The following is a 25,845-nucleotide window of genomic DNA, read 5'->3' as shown; positions in this document are numbered from 1 at the left end:
CTGAAGTGGGCGTTCTCTATGAAGTCTGTGTCTGTGGCGTGCTCAGAGACCTCTGACCTTTAGCTGGCTGAGGAAGAACCTGTGTAGCTAAAGCTTTACTGTAGGGTGAATGACTTGGGTGGCTTGTGCCCCTCAGCACACGGACCTCTTTAGGATCAAGAGAGTCAGCTCTGCCAGCCATGGTGCTACAAACCTGTAATCTAAAAACTTAGGGGGTGGAGGGAGGAAGACCCTGAGTTTCAGGCCAGGCTGGGCTGTGTGCAGATATCACCCCCCAAAAGCCCTCTCTTTTTTCAATCCTGTCACAAAGACCTAGGCATTAAGACACTCTGGCTTAGAGGTGAGGACAAGGCCACCTCTGTCTCAAGTGCCTTCTTGGTGTTGGGACCAGATGTGGTGTCTTTGTGGGTCATTTGCGGCCTTTCTTCTCACAGGCACCTTGGTGAGTCATGTGACGCTGCGCCTAGTGAAGCCAGAGTGTGCTCTGGATAAGTCCTGGTGCCAGGAAGAGCTGTCAGTGGCCGTGAAGAGGGCAGTGTCACTGTTGCACACCCACACCATCAGCAGCAGGGTGGGCAAAGGTGAACCAGGTAAGGGACAAGGAGACACCGGGTCACGGTGAGCTGATGTGGGGAGGGAGGCAGGAGCCAAAATGCCCCTGCGCTTCCTGCACGTCATCCTTGGTTTTCCTCCTTTGCTGCTGCTGAGTCACGTTCTAGAGTCGGGCCAGTCTGTGGAGGAGAAGCAGGGCTGGCTTAGCACCAGGTTACCCGCCGTTGTGCCTGGCATTGTGCTTGGTGTCAGACAGTTCCAGCTTCTTCCCCACCTGCCCTCAGCTGCACACTCTCCCCAGCTTGTCTGCTCTGCTGCCTGCTCTCACAGACGCTGCACCCCTGTCCGCACCGGCCTTCTCCTTGGTCTTCCCGATGTTAAAGATGGTGCTCACTGAGATGCCCTACCACAGCGAGGAGGAGGAGGAGCAGATGGCGCAGATCCTTCAGATCCTCACTGTCCATGCCCAGCTGAGGGCTTCGCCCAATACCCCACCCGAGCGGGCGGATGAGGTTGGTAGGGAGCGCTGTTATCTATGACTTGAAGGGTGTGGGGAGGCAGGGGCTCATGTACTTTTTGATCCTTAAGCTCTGATGTTTCATCCATAACAGTGGTCTATATAATACAGCAGCAGTCTCTAATATGAGAGGGGCTGTGCTGCGTCTTTCATAGACTGTGCATCCATGTTGGTGTGTTTTGACTTTACCGTTGCTTGAGCTCCTAAGCTATGCCTACACTATGTTTTATTTTGTTTTTTTCTAGACAGGGTTTCTCTGTGTAGCCTTGGCTGTCCTGGACTCACTTTGTAGACAGGCTGGCCTCGAACTCACAGTGATCCGCCTGCCTCTGCCTCCCAGGTGTCGGGATTAAAGGCGTGTGCCACCACGCCCGGCTTCACTATTTTTTTTTTAACTCATTACCTATTCATGGCTATTTCAATATTTTATCTTTTCCCTAACCCTGTACAGCACTGTGTATGCCCTTATCTGTAGCACATGCAGGTTTACAGTTGTCAGGTTACACAGCTTGCTCTGCGCCAGCCTCTCACTAAGTCCTCTCTCCTTCAAAACTAACCTAGGCTTTGTGTGACCTTAGTCTAAAGTGTAGCCCTGGCTGGCCTTAAAGTCACAGAGAACTTCCTTTGAGGCTGCATGAAGGTGTGCTCCACTGCACCCGGCTGAGCGATGTGTTTTATTTGACATTTCTTTCTTTCCTTGTAAAATGGAGCGCTTCTTCTCAGGTTCTTCGGTCTATCCGTAGTTTAGTCTGGGGGTGTCAGGCAAGCTTCGGAGCTTGTGATAGGCTGGGGTAGCACCCATTGGCTTGCTTGTAAATAAACCTAATGAAGTTTCTACAATGATTGAGTCAGTTTTGTGACCCAGAATGTTCTCCCGTAGGTGAGAGAATGCATAGATACCAACCTTTCCTTCATTATCATCTTCACTTCTCTTTTGTTCTCTCCTAGAATGGTCCAGAGTTGCTGCCTCGAGTGGCCATGCTGCGTCTGCTGACGTGGGTGATCGGAACGGGCTCCCCTCGCCTACAGGTGATCTGCTTTCCCGTTGGTCTGTGCTGTGGAGTTTTGTGACTCTGACCTCACGGATGAGTGGTCAAGACCTAATTCTCTCTAGGTTCTCTTGTGTGGAAGAGCTGCCAGTGCCTGGCTTGACTATGAGTTCGTGGCCCTGGGCTGCCATGGGTGGGCTCTTTAAACCCACCTGTCCAGCTTCCTCGGCGTAAACGAGCTGCTGAACTGACCCAGTGCATCTCTTGATGTTGTCCCAGGTCTTGGCCTCAGACACCCTGACCACCCTGTGTGCCAGCAGCAGTGGCGAGGATGGCTGTGCCTTCGCGGAGCAGGAGGAGGTGGACGTGCTGCTCTCTGCCCTGCAGTCCCCATGCGCCAGTGTGCGAGAGACAGCACTCCGGGTGCGTGTGCGCTTGCTTGTTACTCCGGGCAAGTGTCTGAGCTACATAATGACCATTTGGCAGGATGTCTCTCACACTCAGGGCCGAGAGGCAGAGTGAGGGGTCGTGGGTGGGTTAGGTCCCTCTAAGCTTGTCGTGATGTAGCACTGTATGTGGTTTTCTTCACACTGGACGACCCCGTCAGTCTGGGCTGTGGCTCCTGATGTACTTACACAGAGCCTGTCTTCCCCCTGTGTATTGATAAATACTCTGACAGAGGCAGTGTAAGGGAGTGTTTCTGTAGCTCAGAGTTCCAGGCTGTATTCCACTGTGGTAGGGAAGGCGTCAGGAGCTTGACGCACGGGGTCCCTTCGCATTTGCAGTCAGAAAGAGAGAGCAGTGGATGCATGCTACCTGTGCTCAGCCGGCTTCCTCCAGGGTCCAGAGCCCCAGCCCAGGGAGTGGTTCCCACAGCAGCTGGCATGATCAAGACAACCCTCACCTGCATGCCCAGAGGCCCATTTCCCAAGAGACCTTAGATTACGTCAGGGTGACCTAGCTCACAGAATTAGTGCATTTATTCAGCTTCTGCCTCTGTCTAGCGTTTCTGGATGGCTTTTAGATGGCGGTTCCCAAGATAAAGGACAAATGGCAGTGTGATCTTTTTTTTTTTTTTTTAATTTTTCCCACAAGCACCATTTGAGCTCTTGTCTATGATGTTTAGAGTTAAATTAGTAATTTTTACATTTGAAAATTATTATTATTTTTTTAAACATTCATTTTATTTTTGGTGCATAGGTGTTTTGCCTGCATGTGTGTCTATGTGAGGGGTCAGCTCGTGGAGCTGCAGACAGCTGTGCGACGCCATGTGGGTGCTGACAGTTGAACCTGGGTCCTCTGGAAGGGCAGCCAGTGCTCTTAACTGCCTAGCCCTTAAAACATTCCTGAGCTCCAGCACCAGGGAGGCAGAGGCAGGCAGATTTCTATAAGTTGAAGGCCAGCCTGGTCTCCAGAGTTCCAGGACAGCCAAAGCTACATTCTGAGACCCCATCTAAAAAAATTCAAAAAGAAAAATTCTGGGTTTGGGGGCATGATGTATGCCCTGAACCATACGTACTCTGAGCTATAGCCCTGGCTCCCCAAAAAGAGGAGGGTGAGCAGTGCACCAGCACCTCCTCGGCCAGCTCTGTCTAGTCCCCTTGCTGCAGCCATAGGGTGTCCGTGCCTGCGCTGTCCAGTGCACAGGCCTGTGCTGTATGTCCTCAGTCTGCCTGCGCGACTGTCTAGCTGGGGTTACTTGTATTTGATTCTCCTTTAAATAGACACTTGCAGCTAATGGGTGTATTTGAGACAGAAGTGAGGAAACAGGGCACATGCTCCTGAGATGTCAGGTCTCAGTCTGATCCGTCCTCCTCGCAGGGGCTGATGGAGCTCCACCTGGTATTGCCAGCGCCTGACACTGATGAGAAGAATGGCCTGAACCTGCTGCGGAGACTCTGGGTGGTTAAGTTTGACAAGGAGGAGGAGATCCGGAAGCTGGCTGAGAGGTGAGAGCCTGTGTGGCGGGAGCTGCTGGAATCTGTGCTGCAGGCCCTTGCTGAGCAGTCCTGACTTTGCTCTACTGCAGGCTCTGGTCGACCATGGGCCTAGATCTTCAGTCAGATCTCTGCTCCTTGCTGATCGATGATGTGATCTCCCATGAGGCAGCCGTGCGGCAGGCTGGGGCTGAAGCCCTTTCCCAGGCTGTGGCGCAGTACCAGCGGCAAGCAGCGGAGGTTATGGGCAGGCTCATGGAGATCTATCAGGAGAAGCTCTATGTGAGTGACCTGGGCAGTGCTGTGGTCTGGGGGCAGGGGGGAGGGGCGGGGAAGCAGCTTGGTGCTCTTCTGTTCAGCTTGTCTCAGGGCTGGGGGGGGGGGGAGGGTCCAGGTCACTGGTCTGTCTGTCCCTTGAGCAAGGGAGAGTGTTGCTGGGCATTTAGCCACTTGTCTGTTACAGCGGCCACCCCCAGTGCTGGATGCTTTGGGACGAGTGATTTCAGAATCCCCTCCAGACCAGTGGGAAGCCAGGTAAGCCCCCTGCTTTGATCCTGCTGCCATCTGTGAGATGTGCCAGCCGGGCCAGACTGGTGCATCACGGAGGAAGCACGTGCTCAAGTTAGAGGCAGAAGCACGGTTAGGCCGCCTGGGCCAGAGACCTGTGTTCAGTGCTGGTTCTCGTGGGCCAGCTCTGCCTTTGGGCAGTTGTCATCTTCTTCTCCAGGCTTCTGTTTCCTGATCTATATGAGGGACACACTTCTAGAACCTACGAGGAACATCACAGGCCCCATTAGCAGTGTGTAACGGCTCAGCAGATGTTAGTGTCAGTCTCTCAGCCTCTGGAGTAGTATCTGGAGGGTTAGGTGTCTGAGAGCAAGTGCCACCCTGGACGAAGACACTTGTCACCTAGTGTGGGCTTTCATCAAATAGTGGGGCTGCTTTCCCGAATGGCTGACTCACTGTCTTAGGGTTCTCATTGCTGTGATGACGCATGCTGACCAAAGCAACTTGGGGAGCAAAGGGTTTATTCAGCTCACACTTGCACATCACTGTTCATCACTGAAGGCAGTCAGGGCAGGAACTCAGACAGGGCAGGACCCTGGAGGCAGGAGCTGATGCAGAGGCCATGGAGGGTGCTGCTCACTGGCTTGCTCCCCGTGGCTTGCTCAGCCTGCTTTCTTATAGAACCTGGACCACCAGCCCAGGATGGCCCCACCCACAGTGGGCTGGGCCCTCCCCATCACTCACTAAGAAAATGGCCTTGATACAGGCTTGCCTACAACCCAAACTTATAGAGACAGTTTCTCAATGGAAACTTCCTCCTCTCCGGTGACTCTAGCCATGTCCAGCTGACATAGAACCAGCTGGCACACCCGCGCCCTCTACTCCTGTGTGTGACTCTGTGCTAGTATGCAGTGTTGTGGGGAACCATCTTGCTTTATTTCTTTTTCATTCCAGACCATCAGCTGGGAGTAAGGTGTGGATTTTTTTTTCTCTCTCTCTCTCTCTTTAGCTGAGGAGAATAATTCCGCATAGCTGTCACATCTGTTTTCTCTAAAAGCCTCTCTTCCAGCCTGTCTCAGAGATAGAGGGGTGTACATTGTCTGTCATAGTCAGGGAAACGGAAGCAGAGTGGGTCCCTGTCTGTGTTTCACAGGTGGCTTGTTCAGAACACTGGGCAGTTGTGTCATGGTGGGTTGCATGCTGTTCCCTGCCCAAAGCTGTGTTTGCTGTTATCCTCCATGCACATGGGATGGTGTTAGCTGTGACCCTTGCAACCGCATGCTCTGGTTTCTTTCCTAGGTGTGGCCTAGCCCTGGCCCTGAACAAGCTCTCTCAGTACTTGGACAGCTCTCAGGTGAAGCCGCTCTTTCAGTTCTTTGTCCCCGATGCCCTCAATGACCGAAGCCCGGATGTCCGGAAGTGCATGTTAGATGCAGCGCTCGCCACGCTCAATGCCCATGGGAAGGTAAGCAGCTTTCAGCAGCTGTCTGACAGGGCACCAGCACCTGCTGGGAAATTTCATTTGTACCAGAAACACCTTGTCCGTCTTAGGGCTCTGCTGTAGCTCCGCCGGGGAGCCGGCAAGCCAGCTAGCACTGCCAGACCCAGGGGCCGAGCCTGTGGTTTTGATGCAGCCCATAGGCTGACCTGTGCTCTGGGGTCCGGCCTTTCCAGGAGAATGTCAACTCACTGCTGCCAGTGTTTGAGGAGTTCTTGAAAGATGCCCCCAACGATGCCAGCTACGACGCTGTGCGGCAGAGTGTGGTGGTCCTGATGGGCTCTTTGGCCAAGCACCTGGACAAGAGTGACCCCAAAGTGAAACCCATTGTCGCCAAGCTCATTGCTGCCCTCTCTACACCGTCCCAGCAGGTACCTCTCACTTTGGGGCCCATGAGTCACTGGGGCATGGGAATGCATTATGGGTAGGCTGTGGGATGCTAGCAGCCATCTTCTCTCCAGGGAGAACCCAGGTAATTCTTTTTTCCCTATTCATTTGCTAGAGGCTTGTTTCTTGATGTGTGTATGTGCGTTAACGTGTGCATGAGTGTACAAGTATGTGCATGTGTGAGTGGGTTTAGATTAAATCTTTCACAGAAGACACAGAGATTAAAAGACAAAACAAGACACCTGACAGGAGCCAGGTGGTGGTGCCCCCTTTAGTCCCAGCAGAAGAGGTGCATCTGGGTATGAGTTGGCCAATGTGGCCTGCTAAGAGCGTTCCTGGCCAGGTAGGGCTACACAATGAGACCCTATCGCAGAACAAACCAGCCAGACCACAGGCAGGCTGCGTTTGTGCCTCACGGCCATCTCCATGTATGGGTTCCTTTAAGGCCCCTCTGAACCATAGCAAAAAGGATTTTTCTTCCTCTTGTCAGAAAACCATGCATTTGCATGTAATTCCTTGGCTGACAATTTGGATCTTTCACACTCCTGTGTATGCTCACGAAAGTCACAGTTGAAAACAAGTTTCAGGATTGTCAAATATAAGGGTCATAAATCCGACCCCCAAAAGGACCTGACTCAGGCAGCTGGCCGCATGGAGCTCGGCTGCGGGGTGTATCCTGGCACCTCCTGATTCGAGTCTGGTTCTGTTAGACTCAGCACAATTCCTCGTAGCACTGACGGGCTTGGAACTAGGGGACATGGCTGTTTTCTAGAGGCATGACGGCACAGCGTGCTTCCCGGTGGGCCCAGACTCCCCATGTGCCCAGGGCTTAGACCAGGGTTTCTTAAGCTTTTTCAGTTTGCAACCCCTTTTTGTAAGACAATTTTACTCAATGCTAAGTATTTATGTATATAAGAGATAATGCAAATTGAATGTCAGTGGTTAAAAAAAACATAACATTTTAAAAGCTATTCTTTGGTATATGTATAATTTTTATCATTTATTAGAGATGAAAACAGATTTTCATACTAATGAGAGGAATTTATTTATTTATTTATTTATTTTTATATCAACAAATTTTGCCTAAATATTTGATACTGCTTAGGATGTAGCATTTCTTGGTCTCTGATTTTATAATCGGTGCTAAGAGTGCCACTTTGCATAAATACACGTACAAAGTGCAGGCATATATATATATACACACACACTTTACTTCATTCATTCATTTGTTTTTCTTTTTTTTTTGAGACAGTGTTTCTCTGTGTAGTCCTGCCTGTCCTGCACTCACTCAGTAGACCAAGCAGGCCTTGAACTCACAGAGATCCACCTGCCTCTGCCTCTGCCTCTTCAGTGCTGGGATTAAAGGTGTGTACCACCACTGCCAGTCCATATGTGTATTTTAAAACAAAACTTCACTTATTAATTTCTGTAGGAGGAGGTGTATGCCTCAGTCAGAGGACAGCTTGCAGGAGTAGATTCTCCCCACCACATGGGTCCCCAGGAGGCGCCCCAGGTCATCATGCTTGGTGGCAAACCGTGTCTACGTGGCTGAGCCATCCTGCCCTTCCCCCTTTAGATGTATATATTTAAGGCCATTTCAGAAATTGTTGAGAATTCTGTTTGAATTCCATAGAATTATTATTATTTTATGAAACCCAAGTCACCAGCTCAATCAAGTTTTATTTATTTAATTTTATTAATTATTTTTTGGGGGAGAATGGAGTCTCACTCTATAGCCTTGACTGGCCTGAAACTTACTATGTAGGCAAGGCTGGTCTTACACTCAGATAAATTCACTTGCTTTTGCCTCCCAAGTGCTGGGATTTAAAGGAGTGTGGCACCACTCCTGACTGACTACAACAGTTTTAAAAATTAAGTCTTCTAGCACAGTGGGATCCACAGCTTTATCACTGAAGAATGGTGAGATTGTTTTCTGCATTTAAGCCATGATGGTTCTCTAGGGCAGAAAACCTCGGATGTGCAGTTTGGCGTTGCCATTCCTGACACACAGCCACCTCAGTGGGAGCTGAGAGGCTGCAGCAGCGTTCTCTGGCTGCAGAGACCTCACAGGAGGTGACAGGTGTGAGTGTTGTCAGCAGCACCTCACAGTATTTCGTGTTTGATTTTGAATTCAAAATCATTCAGAAGTCTTTACTATTTGTTAATGTCTCACAACCCTTCCATTGGTTTGTGGTGTAGCCCGTGTGTGGGTGGTGAGCCACAGTGTAGGAAACAGCACTACAGGGCTGCTGCTCTTGTCATGACTGCAGTGTGCACCCTATGGAGCATGCGTGTCATACTCACTATACAGAAGACACTGCTGCTCTGCTGCTCTGACTCTTGGAGCTGTAGCTAAGAGTGGGTGTGAGGCAGTGCTGCCAGGAACAACTGTCACTGATGAGATGGCCACTCCCACAGGTCCAGGAGTCTGTGGCCAGCTGCTTGCCGCCTCTCGTGCCTGCTGTCAAGGAGGACGCTGGGGGCATGATTCAGCGGCTCATGCAGCAGCTGCTGGAGTCAGACAAGTATGCAGAACGCAGAGGGGCTGCGTACGGGCTGGCGGGCCTGGTGAAAGGCCTGGGCATCCTTTCCCTGAAACAGCAGGAGATGATGGCCGCGCTGACCGACGCCATCCAGGATAAGAAGAACTTCCGAAGGCGAGAGGGTTGGTATCCCTGAGCTCACTGCTGACAGCACGGGAAGTGGGTGCCCAGGGGGCTGAGGAAGGGAGGGGTGTGGCCTGTCCCAGCCCTGTCTGCAGTAGAGCTGGCCTGCACGGTCCCACTTACTCTTTCTTGCACTGCTTGGGGCAGAACCCCCGGCCTTACCAGGCTAGGCAGGCTACCTTACTGCTGAGCCACACGCCAGCCCTTCTTAGTTAGCACTTCAAAGTGAGGACTCCTCAAGGTGCCAAGCAGTGCCTACAACTTGGTGATCCTCCTGCCTCAGGCTCCAGAGTACAAGGAGTGTAGCTTGTCCCCCACCTGCTTTCTGTAGAGCACTTTAGCTGAGAGAAGCTTGGCTTTTGTAGTTGTTGGTGCCAGGAAGTAAATGAAACTCCCCTGCCCTCTTCTCTGCCACCTCCCTGCCCCGATTACTGAGACACAAGTCCCACAGCTACCGTGGCCTGAAGAGGCTGCAGGAGGGCACTGGCCCTGTGTCCCCAGCACTGTCTGTCATCCTCTTCCCCAGGAGCCCTGTTTGCCTTCGAGATGCTCTGCACCATGCTGGGGAAGCTCTTTGAGCCCTATGTGGTCCATGTGCTGCCCCATCTGCTGCTGTGCTTTGGGGATGGGAACCAGTATGTGCGCGAGGTAAGTCTGGAGGCAGAAGTGAGAGCTATGCTCCCAGGCAGGCTTGGTCAGGGAGGTGGCTACGGTGGGACACTGGTTACTGATGGATTTCTCTCTGGATCCCCGGTGCATTGAAGGTTTTATTTGTGTGTGCATGTGTGCTGTATATGTGTGAGCATATACACGTGTGTGCTGGGAGCTACAAGAGGGTGTCGGGTGTTTCAGCCATTCCTTTTGAGGTAGGAGCTTTCCCTGAACTGGGGGCTCACATTTCCTCAGTTAAGCTGAAAGCTGGCAAGCCCCAGCAGTCTGGTCTCTGATCCTTTCCTGGTGTAGGCATGTGTGTAGTGCCTGGCTGTTTACATGGTGCTGGCATCCAAGTTCCAGGCCCCATGACTTACTTACTTTCTTTCTTTCTTTCTTTCCTTTTTCTTTTCTTTTTTTTTTCCAAGACAGGACAGGGTTTCTTTGAGTAGCCCTGGCTGTCCTATAGACCAGGCTGTCCTCAAACTCAAAAGAGCTGTCTGCCTCTGCCTCCCCAGTACTGGGATTAAAGGTGTGCGACACCTCTCTGGTCCCTCTGCTGAAGCTTCTTCAGATATGTTTTTGGCTGTCCCTCTGGACTTGCACAGGGTCTGACAGAACTGCAGTCTTGGTCACTGTAGGGACACTAGGGTTGGTGTCAGGTCTCAGTGCTTGTCCAGTCAAAGAGCCCTGAACGTCTTCTCTCCTCCCTCGAGGCTGCAGATGATTGTGCCAAAGCTGTGATGAGCAACTTGAGTGCGCACGGTGTGAAGCTGGTGCTCCCATCCTTGTTAGCTGCCCTGGAGGAGGAGTCCTGGAGGACTAAAGCAGGTGAGGTCCCTCACCTCTGCCTCTGCCTCAGCTTCCTGTTCTGGAAATCACTCTCAGCAGGGTGGCAGGGTCACAGCTCCTGCTGTGTACGTGCCAGCGTCTGTACAGTTGGCTTGGCCATGCAATAGTTCTGAGGGCTCTGGTGCCTGGAGCAGGCTTCACACAAAAGTGGCAGCTGTGAGGAAACCCTGAGCCGGAAAACTGTGATCTGGAGCCTTCTAAACACATCCGAGCAGACTAGAGCCATTCTGGTGGGAGGGCCTGAGCCTGGGGCCTTCCTACATGGCCTCCCTTCTGTTCCTAACAGTTTGAGGCAGCACAAATATGAAGTAAATCTGGTTTGTGGAGGCCAGAGCAATCCCGTGACTTACTCTTGGCGCACTCTCAGGACTATTAGGTCCCTTGCTGCCCTAGTTAGGTCTCTGCCACTGTGACAAGCACCAGCACCCAAAGAACCTTGGTATCACAGTCCATCTCTGAGGGAAGTCGGGACAGGAGCCTGGAGGCAGAAGCTGATGCAGACGCCATGGAGGGTGCTGCTTACTGGTTTGCTCCTCCTGGCTTCCTTAACCTATTTTTTTATTCATGCCAGGACCCCAACCCTGGGGTGGCCCCACCCATAATGGTTGGGTCCTCTACAGCAATCACTAATTGAGAGAATGTACCAAGACTCCCTTGGGTGGATTTTATGGGGCATTCTCTCAGTTGAGAGTCCCTCTTACCAAATGATCTTAGCTTGTGTCAAGGTGACAATAAACTACCAGGGCACCCATTCTACCTGCTCCACACCTGAACCCCGCAGCGCAGTAGTCTCTTTCCAGAGACTGAAGAGTCTGCAGGGAAGCAAGCTGGATGTCCCTTCCCCATAGACCTAGCATGGTATCGTGCTGGCCAGTGCTGTGTGGTTCAGAGCTGTATACGTGTCTTCTGTCTGCAGGGTCAGTCGAGTTGCTAGGGGCAATGGCGTACTGTGCTCCTAAGCAGCTGTCATCCTGCCTGCCCAACATTGTGCCCAAGCTCACAGAGGTGCTGACAGACTCCCACGTCAAGGTGCAGAAGGCAGGACAGCAAGCACTCCGGCAGATCGGCTCTGTCATCAGGAACCCGGAAATCCTGGGTACGCTTTCCCTGAGGGCACTTGCTCCGCCTGTGCTCTCTTCCCTCCTGATGCTCTAGGGAAGGTCAGCGAACCATTGCCCTCCGTGGACAAATAAGTCCATGTTGAAATAACCCTTCCTGCTGGGAAGCCCTTTTCTTAGACTGAAGAGTTGAAGGGAATTGGGGAGCAGTCTGTTCTCCCAGTGCTCTGGAGCACACATCATCAGCTTCATCGCTAGGGACGCCACCGAGTCACTGGCTCAGGAGCTGCTGAGTTCTGAGAGATCCTGGCCACGTGGCTGCGTTGTGAGGGCTGCAGATTCCTTGGCAGCGTGGAGCCCATGAGCACTGTCTGAAACCCTGGTTTCTTTGCAACGTTCCTTTCCGTTGCATTCCATCAGGCAAAATGATTAACCGATTTTTTTTTTTTTATTAAAAAACAAAACAAAACATAACATTATAAGCCTGGTGGTAGTGACACACACCTTTAATCCCAGCACTCAGGAGGCAGAGGCAGGTGGATTTTGGTGAGTTTGAGGCCATCCTGGCTTACAGAGTGAGTCTAGGAGAGCCGGAGCTACACACAGAGAAACTGCATTTGGTTTGTTTTTAGTGTTGTATGCAAGTAGGCACAAGTATACAGTGGTACACGTATGGAAGTTAGCAGACAAGTAATGAGGATTGCTTCCCTTCTTCCTCCCTGTCGTCTTAGGCATCAAAGTCAGTTAAGGCGTGGTGGCAAGTGCCTCCATGGACAGAGCCGTCTCATTGGCCCAGGTTTATTCTTCCTGTGACTTTTGGACTCTGGCACAGCTGGCCTGTGTGTGTAGCCCAGTGTTCTCGGATGGCTGCGAACTTCTGATCCTCCTGCTTCTGCCTCCCAAGTCCTGGGATTATTGGCGTGTCTCACCACACCCAGTTTAGGCAGTGCTGAGCACTGAACCCGGAGTCTGTGCTGCTAGGCACGGACTCTACAACTGAGCTACACCCCAGCCATAGTGTTTCTTTTCTGAGGGCTGGGTAGAGGCTGAATGCTGGCAGCAAACCTCAGCCAGCCACCCTGACTGGCACATCACTTGTGGCAATTTATGCTTCAGCTCAGTGCGTTGGTGCCTGGTCCATGTACTTCAGTCATCAAATCACTTGGCATGCACGTTTTCTTTCATCGGGGAGTGAAATGCTTTGTGGCTGTGTACATGCATGTGTTCGTGTTGGGAGTGGAAACTTGGGCCTTTCCATGCTAGGTGGTGCTCTACCACTGAGCTATGTTTCCTGCTCTAGTTTTTGTTCTGTGACAGGGTCTCACTCTAGCCCGGGCAAAGTCGCCAATCTCCTGGCTGGAGCCCACAAGTATGGTGATAGGCGTGTGCTCCGTGTCTAGCTTCCCTTCTCTTCTGGAGTTCTTTGTATGTATGGATATGTGCATATGAGCACAGATGGGGGGGCCACAGGTTAGGTCCCCCTGGAGCTGGAGTTAACAGGTGGTTGTGTGCCACCTGAGGTGGGAACTGAGCTTGGCTCCCCTGCTAGAGCAGTGCGTGGTTTTCACAGTTGCTCCCTCTCCCTTGTTTTGTCCTGCTGTGTAGTCTTGGCGGATCTTGCTGTCTGCTGCTTCTGCCTCCCACATGCACCCTCGGCTTCCTTTGCTGTCTGTGAGGCACGTGTGGAGCGTCGGGTTCTTGGGTTCCCCTGAACCTGCCTCCCTTTTTCCTTTGTCTCCTATCTTCTCCCCACCCTTCCTTCTTTCCAAGGAGAAGAGCTTTCCTTGATGGAGGCAAAGAGGGCGGGCCATGTTACCCGGTGAGGGAGCGTTGCTTCTCTGCGGGTCATACAGCATTTCTAAGTGGACAGCCTCAATATATGAAAGACAGAATGCAGAAACCTACCGGGAGGGTTGGCAGGAGATTCGAGCACTTTCTGTCGTTGGTAAAGCAAACAAGTGAGTTTAGTAAGAATATATACCTTGGCTTAAAAAAATTTTTTTTTTTTTAAATTTTGAGACAGTGTCTCACTGTGTAGCCCAGGCTAGGCTTGAACTTAGGGCAGTCCTGACTTAACTCCCTTAATGCTAGGTCTGAGCCATGTGCCTGACTTTTTCTTTTCTTTTTTAATGGTTTTGTTTGTTTTTGTTTTCTCTTTGTAGCCTTGGCTGTCCTGGACTCCGTTGGTAGACCAGGCTGGCCTCGAACACAGAGATCCGTCTGCCTCTGCCTCCCTGAGTGCTGGGATTATAGGTGTGCGCCACCGCTCCCAGCTCACTTTTTAAATTAGTTTACAAAGTAGTAGCTTTCCATAGGCCTTTATATCACATCCTTAGCTTTGGCTTATCTTCCCCCACACCCTCTCCCTCCCTGTCTACACTCACCACCCTTCTCAACCCTTTGTGCCCTCACATTTACCCCCCTAAGTGATGTCACATGTGTTCTTTCGCCCTCCCATGGCTTCTTAACCTCTAAAGTTTATTTTAAAACTTTAAATGGTGGCGCACACCTTTAATCCCAGCACTTGGGAGGCAGAGACAGGCGGATCACTGTGAGGCCAGCCTGGTCTACAAATCGAGTCCAGGACACCCAAGGCCACACAGAGACACCCTGTCTCAAAAAACCAAACCAAACCAACCAACCAAACAAACAAAAAAACTGAAGAGCTCAGATAAACGCACATAATGGGGCTCAGTCATAGAACATGACACGGATGAGCCCTGCAAACATGCTGTGTAAAAGAAGCCAGGTGTGAAACGCCACAGGCAGGACTTACGGGAAATGCCCGGAAGAGAGTGAAAATCTAGACCAGCGCTAGTCAAGTGGTAGGGGTCCTGGGAAGTAAAGTGGCTGCTGGCGGCCGGGCTGTCTGTACAGGTGATGGACGTGCACTGCACAGGTTTGAGCACGCTGAGCACCACAGAGCCGTACAGTTTCAAAGCAAATGTTACACAGTGCAAACCACACCTCAAATTAAAAAAAAACGAGACAAGCTAGATTGCCTGATGAAGCGGGCATGCTATTTGTGCCTTAGAAGTTGCAGGGCTGCTGGGCTCTGTGAAGTGGGACAGAGACAGAGACAGTGGGTGCCAGTGGGTGTACAGGAAGGGTGCTGGTCAAAGCGTAAAAATTCCATTTCTAGCCGGGCATGGTGATGCACGCCTTTAATCCCAGCACTCGGGAGGCAGAGGCAAGGTGGATCTCTTTGAGTTCGAGGCCAGCCTGGTCTACAAAGTGAGTCCAGGACAGCCAAGGCTACACAGAGAAACCCGGTTTCAAAAAAACAAAAACAAACAAACAAAAACGAACCAAAAAACAAAAAAAAAATCCATTTAGGTAGGATGATTATCTTCTGAGGATCGAAGTACAGAGTACTTAGCTAATATTCTGTTGATTACATTAAATTTGCTAAGGGGGTAGATTCCATTAAAAGAAACTGTGAGAAGTGACAGATACGTCCATTAGTTTGGTCATGACCATTTCACACACACAGCACACCACGTGTGCACCCAGGTGTAGTGGCTCACACCTATAATCCCAGTACATGAAGGTAAGGAAGGTAGACATCCAAGAGTTCAAAGCTAGCCTGGGGTGCTCGGGGAATCCAGGCCAGCCTAAGCCAGAATGAGCCACTGTCTCAAAATAAACAAAGCAAACCCCAAACAATGTGTGTGTAAAATGTTCACTTTTTTTTTCTTCTTCTTCTTCTTTTTTTTTCTGAGACAGGGTCTCTCTCTCTCTGTTAGCTTGGCTGTCCTGGACTCACTTTGTAGACAAGGCTGGCCTCGAACTCACAGCAACCCACCTGCTTCTGCCTCCCAAGTGCTAGGATTAAAGATGTGCGCCACGACACCCAGCAAAATGTACAATTTTTACTTACCTCAAAAAAACTTTGTTTTGCTTTGTTTTTCGAGACAGGGTTTTCGCTGTGTGTAGGACAGCCAGTGCTGTCCTAGAACTCACTCTGTAGATCAGGCTGGCCTCAAACTCACAGAGATCCACCTGCCTCTGCCTCCCAAGGGCTGGGATTAAAGGCGTGCATCACCACACCTGGCTCAGCTTTTTGACTATTAGGCTTCTGTGAACCTCTGGGTAAGCACTTTGTGCAGGCATGTGCCTTTACATTTCCTTGGTTTATGAGTGGAGTTGGTACAACTGTTTATTTTTTTTAAGATTTTTATTTATGTATACAGTGCTCTCCTGCATGTACATTTGCACACTAGAAGAGGGCACCAGATCTCATTATAGATGGTTGTGAGCCATCATGTGGTTGCTGGAAATTGAACTCAGGACCTTTGGAAGAGCATACAGTGCTCTTAACCTCTGAGCCATCTCTCCAGCCCCAACTGTTTAATTTTTAAGACAGTTAAATATATTTATTATGAATTGTGTGTGTGCATGTATGTGTGCTATGTAGGGCACAGGTGCCACAGCACATGTATGGTGGGCAGGAAACAGCTTGCAGGAGTGGGTTCCCTTCCTTTACCTCCATGGTTCTGGAGCTTGAACTTAGGAGGTTGGCTTGGCTTTACCCACTGAGCCCTCTAGCCCTGTTGGCTTTGTGAACAGCCAGGCTGTTCTCTGTTGTCCTAGAGGCTGCACTGTTGACATTGCAGCAGCAGCGGCGGCGGCAGCAGAGAGAGAGAGAGAGAGAGAGAGAATGCAAATATATAAATACAGCCTGTTACTTTTTTATTGTAGTGGCGATTCTTTGTGGTGGTTTTTTGTTGTTGTTGTTTTGTTTTGTTTTTGGTTTTTGTTTTGTTTTGAGAGGTCTTGCTATATATAGCCTTGGTTGACTTAAAACTCATTATGTAGAGCAGGCTGGCCTTGAAGACCAAGAGCTCTGGCTGCCTCTGCCTCCTGTGTGTGTGGTTTTGGTTTGCACTCCTTAAAGGCCGTGACTTGAACATCTTCTCATGTCGGTTTTGGCTCCGTCCCTATCTTCTTTGAGAACTGTCAACTCAGTTAGGGCATTTAGCTCTTACTGTCGGTTAGTGTGGCTAAGCTGCCTGAGCTTGTGAGACAGAGAGCCCAGCCCTCCTCCTGGGGCCTGCAGGGCTGCTTATCTGCTCGTGGCTGCTTTGACTACTGCATGCTTTGTTTCTCCCGCTGGCTCTTGTGCCGTCTGTGCCTTAAAACTTTTGTGTTTTTTCATAAAGTTACCATTTGGTTACTGACTGCAGAAAACGTCCCTGGGAAGCTCAGCACTGGCTGCAGCTCATCCTGTTGATGGTAGCCTGTGATTTTCTGACCAGTCACCCATTGCAGTGCAGAGGAGAGCTAACTCAACCATCTCTGCCTGTGGAGCAGGGATTGCTCTATGGGCGGGCAGGCTTCCCAAGCTAAGGCACCCCAGTCTTGTTGCTCTCCCAAGACTCTGCCAGTTTCTAGACCTGTACAAACCAATATGTTCCTGTGACATGCAGCCATTGCCCCAGTCCTGCTGGATGCCCTGACGGACCCATCCAGGAAGACCCAGAAGTGCCTGCAGACCCTGCTGGACACCAAGTTTGTTCACTTCATTGACGCCCCGTCCCTGGCGCTCATCATGCCCATTGTCCAGAGAGCCTTCCAGGACCGATCTACAGACACGCGGAAGATGGCGGCACAGATTATTGGCAACATGTACTCCCTGACTGACCAGAAGGTAGTACCCCTTCTAGCTTACGTGCAAAGTCCCAGTCTAAAGCAGACTTGGAGGGATGTGGCCAATATCTCTGCTTTTGTTTTCAGGGAATCCTGGGACATCTAGGGTGGGAGGTGGAAGTCTGGCATCTCCCAGAGCACAGAGTGCAAGGACTTACTGAGTCCTGTCTCCATGGGCTTCTGCTGTGGACTGGGCGGAGGAGGGGCTGCTTCCCCCAGACCTTTCCGGCATGTTTACACCACTGTAGTTTTCTCTCATTGGAGCATTCTCTGAGGGAGCATGTGCTTCTGTCAGCCTCTTAGGAGAATTACATTTAGTTGGGGAGATTTGCTTTAACTGTTCCAGAAATGTCTATTGGTGACTTCACCATCCATCACAGCTCTGAGATAAAGTGGGGTTATTTCTATTTCAGATAATTTAGGAAATTAAAAAAGATGAAAAAAAAAATATATATATATCTCATATGCCTGTAGTCTCTGCACTCAGGAAACTGAGGCGGGAAGATTATAAAATCCCAGGGGCTGGAGAAATGGCTTAGCACAGTGGTTTGCAGCCCATAGGTCACAACCCCTTTGGGGGTCTCAGATGACCCTTTCACAGGGGTCACATACCACAAGTCCTGCATGTCATATTTACATTATGATTTGTAACAGTAGCAAAATTACAGTTAATGAAGTAGCAATGAAATGTAATTTTATGGTTGGGGTCATCACAACATGAGGAACTGTATTAAGGGGCCTCAGTGTTAGGGAGCTTGGGAACCACTGACTTAGCAGCTAGGACCCTGGTTCTAACCTGACCCGGGTTCAATTCCCAGCACCACATGGCAGCTCACCAAACATCTAGCTCCAATTCCAGGGACATCAGTGCTCTCTTCTCTGCTGCACAGATGTACACAGCAGGGAAAACATGTAGACATAAAATAATTCATTGTTGTTCTTCAAGACAGGGTCTCTCAGTGTAGCCTTGAACTCACAGAGATCCACCTCCCTCTGCCTTCTGAGTGCTGGGACTAAAGTCGTGCACCACCACCACCAGCTGGCTACTTTTTTTATTTTTAAAGTTGAGATTGGTGTGCATTACATGGAAGACTCTGTCTCAGGAAGAGTAGCAAAACAAGTTCTTCTGCCATTGGTCTCCTCCAGCATAAGAGCAGTGACTGTTGCTGATTTCACGCTGGCGAGGTGTGATGGCACATGCTTTTACAGCCAGCACTTGGGAGCCAGAGGCAGGGGGCTGCCATAGTTCAAGACTAGCCTGGTCTACACAACAAGTTCTAGGCCAGCTAGGGCTACAAAGCAGGACCCTGTCCCGAGGCCGGGGCGCAGAGAGAGAAGAGGAGAGGGAGAAGGGGGAGAGAGAGAGAGAGAGAGAGAGAGAGAGAGAGAGAGAGAGAGAGAGAGAGAGAGAGAGAGAGAGAGAGAAAGCTAGCGTGATTACACTGACGAACATTATTTAAGTTATAAGTTTATACCCCCTAAACTGGTAATTTAGTAGTATGTGTATATATATACCAACAAATGTATGTGCTATAATTTACATAAATTATTTGTCATATAGTATCCTGTGGTAGGGGAACTGTTTTTGTTCTTACTTGTTTTAAGAGCTATTGTAAGCCAGACATAATGGTACATGTCTTTAATCCCAGCACTCTGTGGGTTCATAGCCAGCTTCGTCTACAGAGTGCATTCCAAGCCAGCCAGAGCTACGTAGTGTGAGACCCTGTCTCAAAAAAAAAAAAAGCTATTTCAGTGAAAGTATCTCTCCTCTCTCTCCTCTCTCTCCCTCCCCCTCCCCCATATCTCTCTCTCTCTCTCTCTCTCTCTCTCTCTCCCCCCCCCCCCAATCTGTGTCTTTCTCTCTCTCCCTTGTCTGTCTGTGTCTTTCTCCTCTGTGTCTCTGTCTGCCCGCCCCCCCTCCACTCCATCTTTCTTGCAACAGAGTCTTACTAGGTAGTCCTGGCTCTTCTGGAACTTGCTGTGTAGACCAGGCTGGCCTGGACTCCCAGATATTCGCCCTGCCTTTGCCTCTGATGTGCTGGGATTACAGGCGTGCGCCACCACGCCTTGCAGTTTTGGCTTTATTTTTTAAATTACATTTTAGTATAGTGTGTGAGCGCACAGCTGCTTTCACATGAAGGTCAGAGGCCAATTTGAATGAGTAGGTTCTCTCCTTCTACCATGTGTGTCCTGGGGATGAAACTCAGGTTATCAGTTTTTTATTTTTAAATGATTTATTATTTTTATGTGTATTGGTGTTTTGCCTGCCTGCATGTCTTTGTGAAGGTATCAAATCAGTTGGAGCTGAGCCATCAACCACTGAGCCATCTCTCCAGCCCTTTCTTTTTAAAAAGATTTACTTATTTATCCTGTCTACAGTATTATGTATATAGTGTTTTACCTGCGTGTAACTCCTGCATGCTAGAAGAGGGCACCAGATCTCATCATAGATGGCTGTGAGCCATCATGTGGTTTCTGGGAATTGAACTCAGGACCTCTGGAAGAGCATCCCGTGAGCCATCTCTCTAGCCCCCCAGGTTATCAGTCTTGGCAGCACGCACCTTTCTCACTGAGCCACCTTGCTGGCCCCGTAAGGCATATTCTGTTTTGAAGATTATTCCTTAAATCTGAATACTACATCATGAGACAAGCATTTTAAGGTAAAGAAAGAAAAGATGATAGTGAAATTCTGACAGCAGAGTGCCAGAAGTAATGTCCTGAGGAATTGAGGGCCGCTGCCTCAGTCCCATGTTGTTGCAGGACTTGGCCCCTTACCTGCCCAGTGTAACACCTGGCCTGAAAGCTTCACTCCTGGACCCTGTCCCTGAGGTGAGTGTGGGCATGGCCCAGTGTTTGGAAGTTACCCCCAAGCCATGTGTGTGTGCCTCAGGCAAGGGGAAGAAGGCCCGGGTGCTTCCTGCTTCCGTGTGGTGCCCTGAAGGCATCTCCCCTCCATCTCTGTTCTTGCTTGCGTGACAGGTGCGCACAGTATCTGCAAAGGCTCTTGGGGCCATGGTGAAGGGTATGGGGGAGTCGTGCTTTGAGGACTTGCTGCCATGGCTGATGGAGACTCTGACATATGAGCAGAGCTCTGTGGATCGCTCAGGTGCTGCCCAAGGTGAGACCAGAACAAGCCCAGGTCTGACAGGGAATGCTCTTGAGGGGCTTTCAGGTCCAGTGGGTTAACTCCATTCTTGTCCTTCAGGGTTGGCTGAGGTGATGGCTGGCTTAGGAGTAGAGAAGTTGGAGAAATTGATGCCAGAAATTGTGGCTACCGCCAGCAAAGTGGACATCGCGCCTCATGTCCGAGATGGCTACATCATGATGTTCAACTATCTGCCCATCACCTTTGGGGACAAGTTTACACCTTATGTGGGGCCCATCATCCCTTGCATCCTTAAAGTAGGTACCAGTGACAGTGCTGAGGAGGGAGGAGGTGGGGTGGGGGGTGTCCTGCTCCTCAGTGAGCCCCAGTTACTGTGGCTGATCACCCTCTGCGTGTACAGGCTCTGGCTGATGAGAATGAGTTTGTGCGTGACACGGCCCTACGTGCAGGCCAGCGGGTCATCTCTATGTATGCCGAGACGGCCATTGCCCTGCTACTGCCGCAGCTGGAGCAAGGCCTCTTCGATGACCTCTGGAGAATACGGTGAGATGGGGACAGCAGGGACCAGTGGCCCCAGCTTTGACTCTGGGGCTCTAGTTGAGCAGCTCGTGTGGCTGAGAGCTCTTGGCTTTCCCTGCACTGTTGTTTCCTATAGCAGAGTTGGGTTCCCTCCCCTGGTGTGTGTGTGTCACCATGCATGGGTCACATGTATTTACTTTATGTGCAAAATTGTATATCTCTGCACCATGTGTGTGCCTGATGCCCAAAGAGATCCGAAGACAACATTGGATCCCCTGGACCCAGAGGGTTGTAAACCACCCTGTGGATGCTGGGAACTGAACCTAGGTCCTCTACAACAGCAGTCAGCACGCTTAATCACTCAGCCATCTTTCAAGCCCCATACCTACTTTAAAATAAGTTTATTTATTGGGTGGTGGCACACACCTTTAATCCAAGCACTGGGGAGGCTGAGGCAGGTGGATCTCTGAGTTCCAGGCCAGCCTGGCCTACAAATCCTGTTCTAGGACTTTGAGGGCTACACAGAGAAACCTTGTATCAAAAAGAAAGAAAGAAAGTTAAGAAAAAGAAAACATTTCCTGAGGCTATGTAGAGACAAAGATGTCTTTAAGCCTCTGTGGCTGTTCAGCATAGTATAGTACGAGCCACACCCTAACAGCCCCTTGAGGCTCTGTGACTCTGCTCTTGACCCCAGGTTCAGCTCTGTTCAACTCCTTGGGGACCTCCTATTCCACATCTCTGGGGTCACTGGGAAAATGACCACAGAGACAGCTTCTGAGGATGACAACTTTGGAACTGCACAGTCTAACAAGGTGAGGACTGACATTGGCTTCCTTCCTGTGATTATGGGTGTGCAAGCCCTGGTGCCATGCCCCGGAGCCCTCACCACGGTATTCTCTGTCTGCTTCTGTGGGTCACAGGCCATCATCACGGCCCTGGGCGTTGACCGTCGGAACCGGGTCCTGGCAGGGCTCTACATGGGCCGCTCCGACACCCAGCTGGTGGTGAGGCAGGCGTCCCTGCACGTGTGGAAGATTGTTGTTTCCAACACCCCCCGCACCCTGCGCGAGATCCTGCCCACGCTCTTTGGCCTCCTGCTGGGCTTCCTGGCTAGCACGTGTGCAGACAAGAGAACGGTGAGTTTGCTGGGCCTGGCCGCATCCCATCCCCGGGGGGGACACAGGCATCTCCTGTGTAGCGGGACCATATTTACTGTGTGCCACACTGGGCCTAGTGTCTGTGGACACAGTGGGGAAGAAAAGAAGCCTTCCTCCTCATTCTTGTTACTGAGATGCGAGGGCTGAGCAGCTGCTTCTCAGAAGAATGGGGTTTGAAGATGGACAGTTGGTAGGCACTGGCCAGCTGGAGAGCTGGGGACAGAACAGAACTGTTGCAGGTGGAATCTGCCTTAGATGCAGAGGCCCTGTGATAAGCAAGACTCGGCTTAGGGAGTGCCAGGGAAAGGCCGTTGCAGCTGGAGCAAGACATCAGGGAGGAGCGAGGCAGGGAGAGAGGCAGGGATCAGGGGCTAGGAGGTGTGGCCAGTCTGGACTGATAACCCACCTGGCCTGTCCCCTTGGTGGCCTTGGTAAGAAACTGTAGTTAGCTCTAAAAGAAGGGTTTACGTGAGGACTCAGAGACGGATCTTTCTCCTTAAATCATTTGTTACAAATTTATCTCCTTTTGAGCAAAAGTGCCAGGGTAGGTGTTCAGAGAGCCCAGAGGTTTGGCCTTTGCCTGTAGTCTGTGATGTGTTTCATGCTCATGTGTGATGCTGACACTTGCTTGTGCTATGCTTGTATGTAAGCCTGGCCTAGTTTTGTGTGTTTATGTAAGTATTTATGATTTTTGTGTAGGCTAATCTCACGGCCCTCCTCCTCAGCATGGGCCACCATGCCTGGTCTCCTCCACACTGCTCTGGAGATAGGGTTGTGGTTTATTTATTTATTTTTGTCTTATTTTTAAGTTATGTGTAAGTGATACGTCCTTATGTGAGTATATGCACATGAGTGTAGGTGCCCACAGGAGTCAGGGGAGGGTCTTGGGTCCCTGGAGCTGGAGTTACAGGCAGTGGTGAGCCACCGATGTGGGGGCTGGGTACCAAACAGAGGCCTTCTGGAAGAACAGTGAGTGCGTGAGTGCTCGCAACCATCTGTCCAGCACATTTTGTTTTGTTCTCTTTCGTTTGGTTTAGACAGAATCTCTGTCTCAGGCTGGCCTTGAACTCATGGCAGTCCTCCTGCTGTAGCCTTGCACACACTGGAGTTATAGGCATGGGCATGGTGGTAGCAGCAGCTTTGTTTTCAGCATCCCCTGGGAAGGTAGTGCTCAGGTGAAGCCTGTTTGCCTCAGAGCCTCGTTCTGGAGTGGCAGTCTGGGCACCTGGGTTTGCAGACACTGGCTGTGCTGCTGACTCCCTCTGTGCTAACAGATTGCGGCAAGAACGCTGGGTGATCTTGTCCGGAAGCTAGGGGAGAAAATTCTCCCTGAGATCATCCCCATCCTGGAGGAAGGACTAAGGTCCCCGAAGAGCGATGAGAGGCAGGGCGTGTGCATTGGGCTGAGCGAGATCATGAAGTCCACCAGCCGGGACGCTGTGAGTACCTTGACAGGGCCCTTGCAGCCCTCGCAGCTGGGGTGACGGTGGCACGCTCCGGGCCATCAGTGTTCTCTCTGCCTTTCCTCACCTCAGCTTCTCATGGGCAGAGTTAGCAGAACCATCACAGGGGGTGTCTGTTCAGCTAAGTTGGAGCCTGTAGCCGGCATTGCCTTGCTTGGTTCTGGGTTTTTTTTTTTTTTTTTTTTTTTTTTTTTGGTTTTTTGAGACAAGGTTTCTCTGTGTAGCCTTGGCTGTCCTAGACTCGCTTTGTAGACCAGGCTGGCCTCGAACTCTCAGCGATCCGCCTGCCTCTGCCTCCCGAGTGCTGGGATTAAAGGCGTGCGCCACCACGCCCGGCAGCCTTGCTTGGTTCTGCACAGGTCCAGCCATGCTTGTGTTGTTCTAGGTGCTGTATTTCTCGGAGTCCCTTGTGCCCACGGCAAGGAAGGCTTTGTGTGATCCCCTAGAGGAGGTCCGAGAGGCGGCAGCCAAGACCTTTGAGCAGCTGCACTCCACCATCGGCCACCAGGCTTTGGAGGACATCCTCCCGTTCCTACTGAAGCAGCTGGTGAGTGGGTCTCCCACCCCCCCAGTGTGGCCTTTACTGTGTGCGCAACAGTGGCGCACAGCGGGAGGCTGCTGAGGCGACAGGCGTTTGGGCTCTGCAGGGGAGTGGGTCCATAGGATCTGATGTAGCTTTGTGCCTGTCTTTGAACAGTAAGTAAATGTGGGAAACAAGGAGGTGAGTGGAGGAGGCAGCTGACAGCAGGAGCCAGCTCCTCAGAGTCGTCCCTGTGTTCCTCTGCAGGATGATGATGAGGTGTCAGAATTTGCCCTGGACGGTCTAAAGCAGGTCATGGCTGTTAAGAGCCGTGTGGTGCTGCCCTACCTGGTGCCCAAGGTACGTCTCCAGGACGCCACACACCCAGTGCTGGGGCCTTCTGTGTATGCAGTGTTGGGTCTGGCAAGGTGGATGTGCTGAGCTCAGATGCTCTCTTGTCTTTCAAGATGGATGGGAGCAGGCCCTTCGGTCAGAGTAGGGGAGTGGCTCCCTTGGTCATCTTCCGAGACCCCAGGCTGAGGCTGGCACTGAGGAGATGCAGTCTTCATCCTAGTGATCTTGTTGCTATTCCCTCAGTTGACGACGCCACCTGTCAATACCCGGGTGCTGGCTTTCCTTTCGTCTGTGGCCGGTGATGCTCTGACCCGTCACCTCGGTGTCATCCTCCCGGCAGTCATGTTAGCCCTGAAGGAGAAGCTTGGGACTGCAGACGAGCAGCTGGTGAGGGCAACGTGGGCACTCCTGCAGCTCTTCAGTAGCCACTACAGCCACCCTGCTCGCGTGCAGACTCCGTGCTCAGCACACATGTCCTGTGGTTTTTCAGGAGATGGCCAATTGTCAGGCTGTGATCCTCTCGGTGGAGGATGACACTGGGCACCGGATCATCATTGAGGACCTCTTGGAAGCCACTCGAAGCCCTGAGGTGGGCATGAGGCAGGCTGCTGCAGTCATCCTCAACATCTACTGCTCCCGCTCCAAGGCCGACTACAGCAGCCACCTTCGGAGCCTGGTCTCCGGGCTGATCCGCCTCTTCAACGACACCAACCCTGTGGTTCTGGAGGAGAGCTGGGATGCTCTCAACGCCATCACCAAGGTGAGGGCCCCTGACCCTAGAGCTGTCCTGTGGCTGCCTGCCCAGTCTGGTCAAGCAGTGTTCCCACTTCAGTTGTCAAGTGTTCGGGTTTCAGGTTTGTGCCACTGTGGAGGCTTACAACCCCAGGTGTTTGTGAGAACAGGTTCAGACGTGAGGTTTCCGTCCCCGCTGCACAGCTTCAGCCTTGGTGCAGTGGCCAGTCAGTCCTTCCCTCCCTGCTCTCCTGTCCCTGAGAGATGGCTGTGCCTCACTGATGCTTTCCCCAACTCTTGCAGAAGCTGGATGCTGGTAACCAGCTGGCGCTGATCGAAGAACTACACAAGGAAATTCGGTTTGTCGGCAACGAGAGCAAAGGCGAGCATGTGCCAGGCTTCTGCCTTCCAAAGAAGGTGAGCCAAGCCCGGTGACACAGGTGCTGGGGATCACCCCAGGTGTGCGGCAGCGTGTCAGCCTGTGTGCCAGGGCACCTTCCAGACAGCGTGCTGCCCTGTGGCGGCCTCTAGCGGATTGGGTTCACGATGCCCTTTGTTTAAGCTATGAAACAATCTTAGCCAGTGCCAGTGGGTCAGGGGTGGCAGCCGTGCACGTTTCCTGTTATCAGCCTGTTCGTTCAGTTCTTTGCCCTCCAGTCAGGTCACACCCTCTTGGCAGTGACTGATTCAGCCACTCTGTTAACTTCTGTGGAAACATGTAGGCCTGGGCG

General features: G+C 51.3%; 1 protein-coding gene across 1 annotated transcript in view; it reads left to right on the top strand.

Annotated features, from left to right (window-relative positions):
• GCN1 (GCN1 activator of EIF2AK4) overlaps positions 1–25,845 on the top strand; it is a 59,020-nt gene that overhangs the window by 25,428 nt on the left and 7,747 nt on the right. Inside the window, exons 25-50 of the mRNA XM_084762167.1 lie at positions 435–590; positions 883–1,064; positions 2,018–2,098; positions 2,338–2,481; positions 3,880–4,007; positions 4,088–4,277; positions 4,459–4,529; positions 5,802–5,967; positions 6,177–6,371; positions 8,806–9,052; positions 9,580–9,701; positions 10,421–10,535; positions 11,473–11,652; positions 17,044–17,264; positions 20,024–20,092; positions 20,243–20,381; positions 20,469–20,665; positions 20,770–20,912; positions 21,583–21,700; positions 21,809–22,024; positions 23,320–23,484; positions 23,894–24,055; positions 24,296–24,388; positions 24,626–24,769; positions 24,873–25,142; positions 25,418–25,531. Of these exons, the coding sequence (XP_084618293.1) occupies positions 435–590; positions 883–1,064; positions 2,018–2,098; positions 2,338–2,481; positions 3,880–4,007; positions 4,088–4,277; positions 4,459–4,529; positions 5,802–5,967; positions 6,177–6,371; positions 8,806–9,052; positions 9,580–9,701; positions 10,421–10,535; positions 11,473–11,652; positions 17,044–17,264; positions 20,024–20,092; positions 20,243–20,381; positions 20,469–20,665; positions 20,770–20,912; positions 21,583–21,700; positions 21,809–22,024; positions 23,320–23,484; positions 23,894–24,055; positions 24,296–24,388; positions 24,626–24,769; positions 24,873–25,142; positions 25,418–25,531 (4,028 nt within the window). The remainder of the gene's footprint in view (positions 1–434; positions 591–882; positions 1,065–2,017; positions 2,099–2,337; positions 2,482–3,879; positions 4,008–4,087; positions 4,278–4,458; positions 4,530–5,801; positions 5,968–6,176; positions 6,372–8,805; positions 9,053–9,579; positions 9,702–10,420; positions 10,536–11,472; positions 11,653–17,043; positions 17,265–20,023; positions 20,093–20,242; positions 20,382–20,468; positions 20,666–20,769; positions 20,913–21,582; positions 21,701–21,808; positions 22,025–23,319; positions 23,485–23,893; positions 24,056–24,295; positions 24,389–24,625; positions 24,770–24,872; positions 25,143–25,417; positions 25,532–25,845) is intronic.

This window comes from Acomys minous (assembly GCF_964271855.1).
Source record: "Acomys minous genome assembly, chromosome: 16".
NCBI classification, from domain to species: domain Eukaryota; kingdom Metazoa; phylum Chordata; class Mammalia; order Rodentia; family Muridae; genus Acomys; species Acomys minous.
Note: the sequence above shows the minus strand (reverse complement) of the source record. Positions and strands in the feature narration are given on the sequence as shown.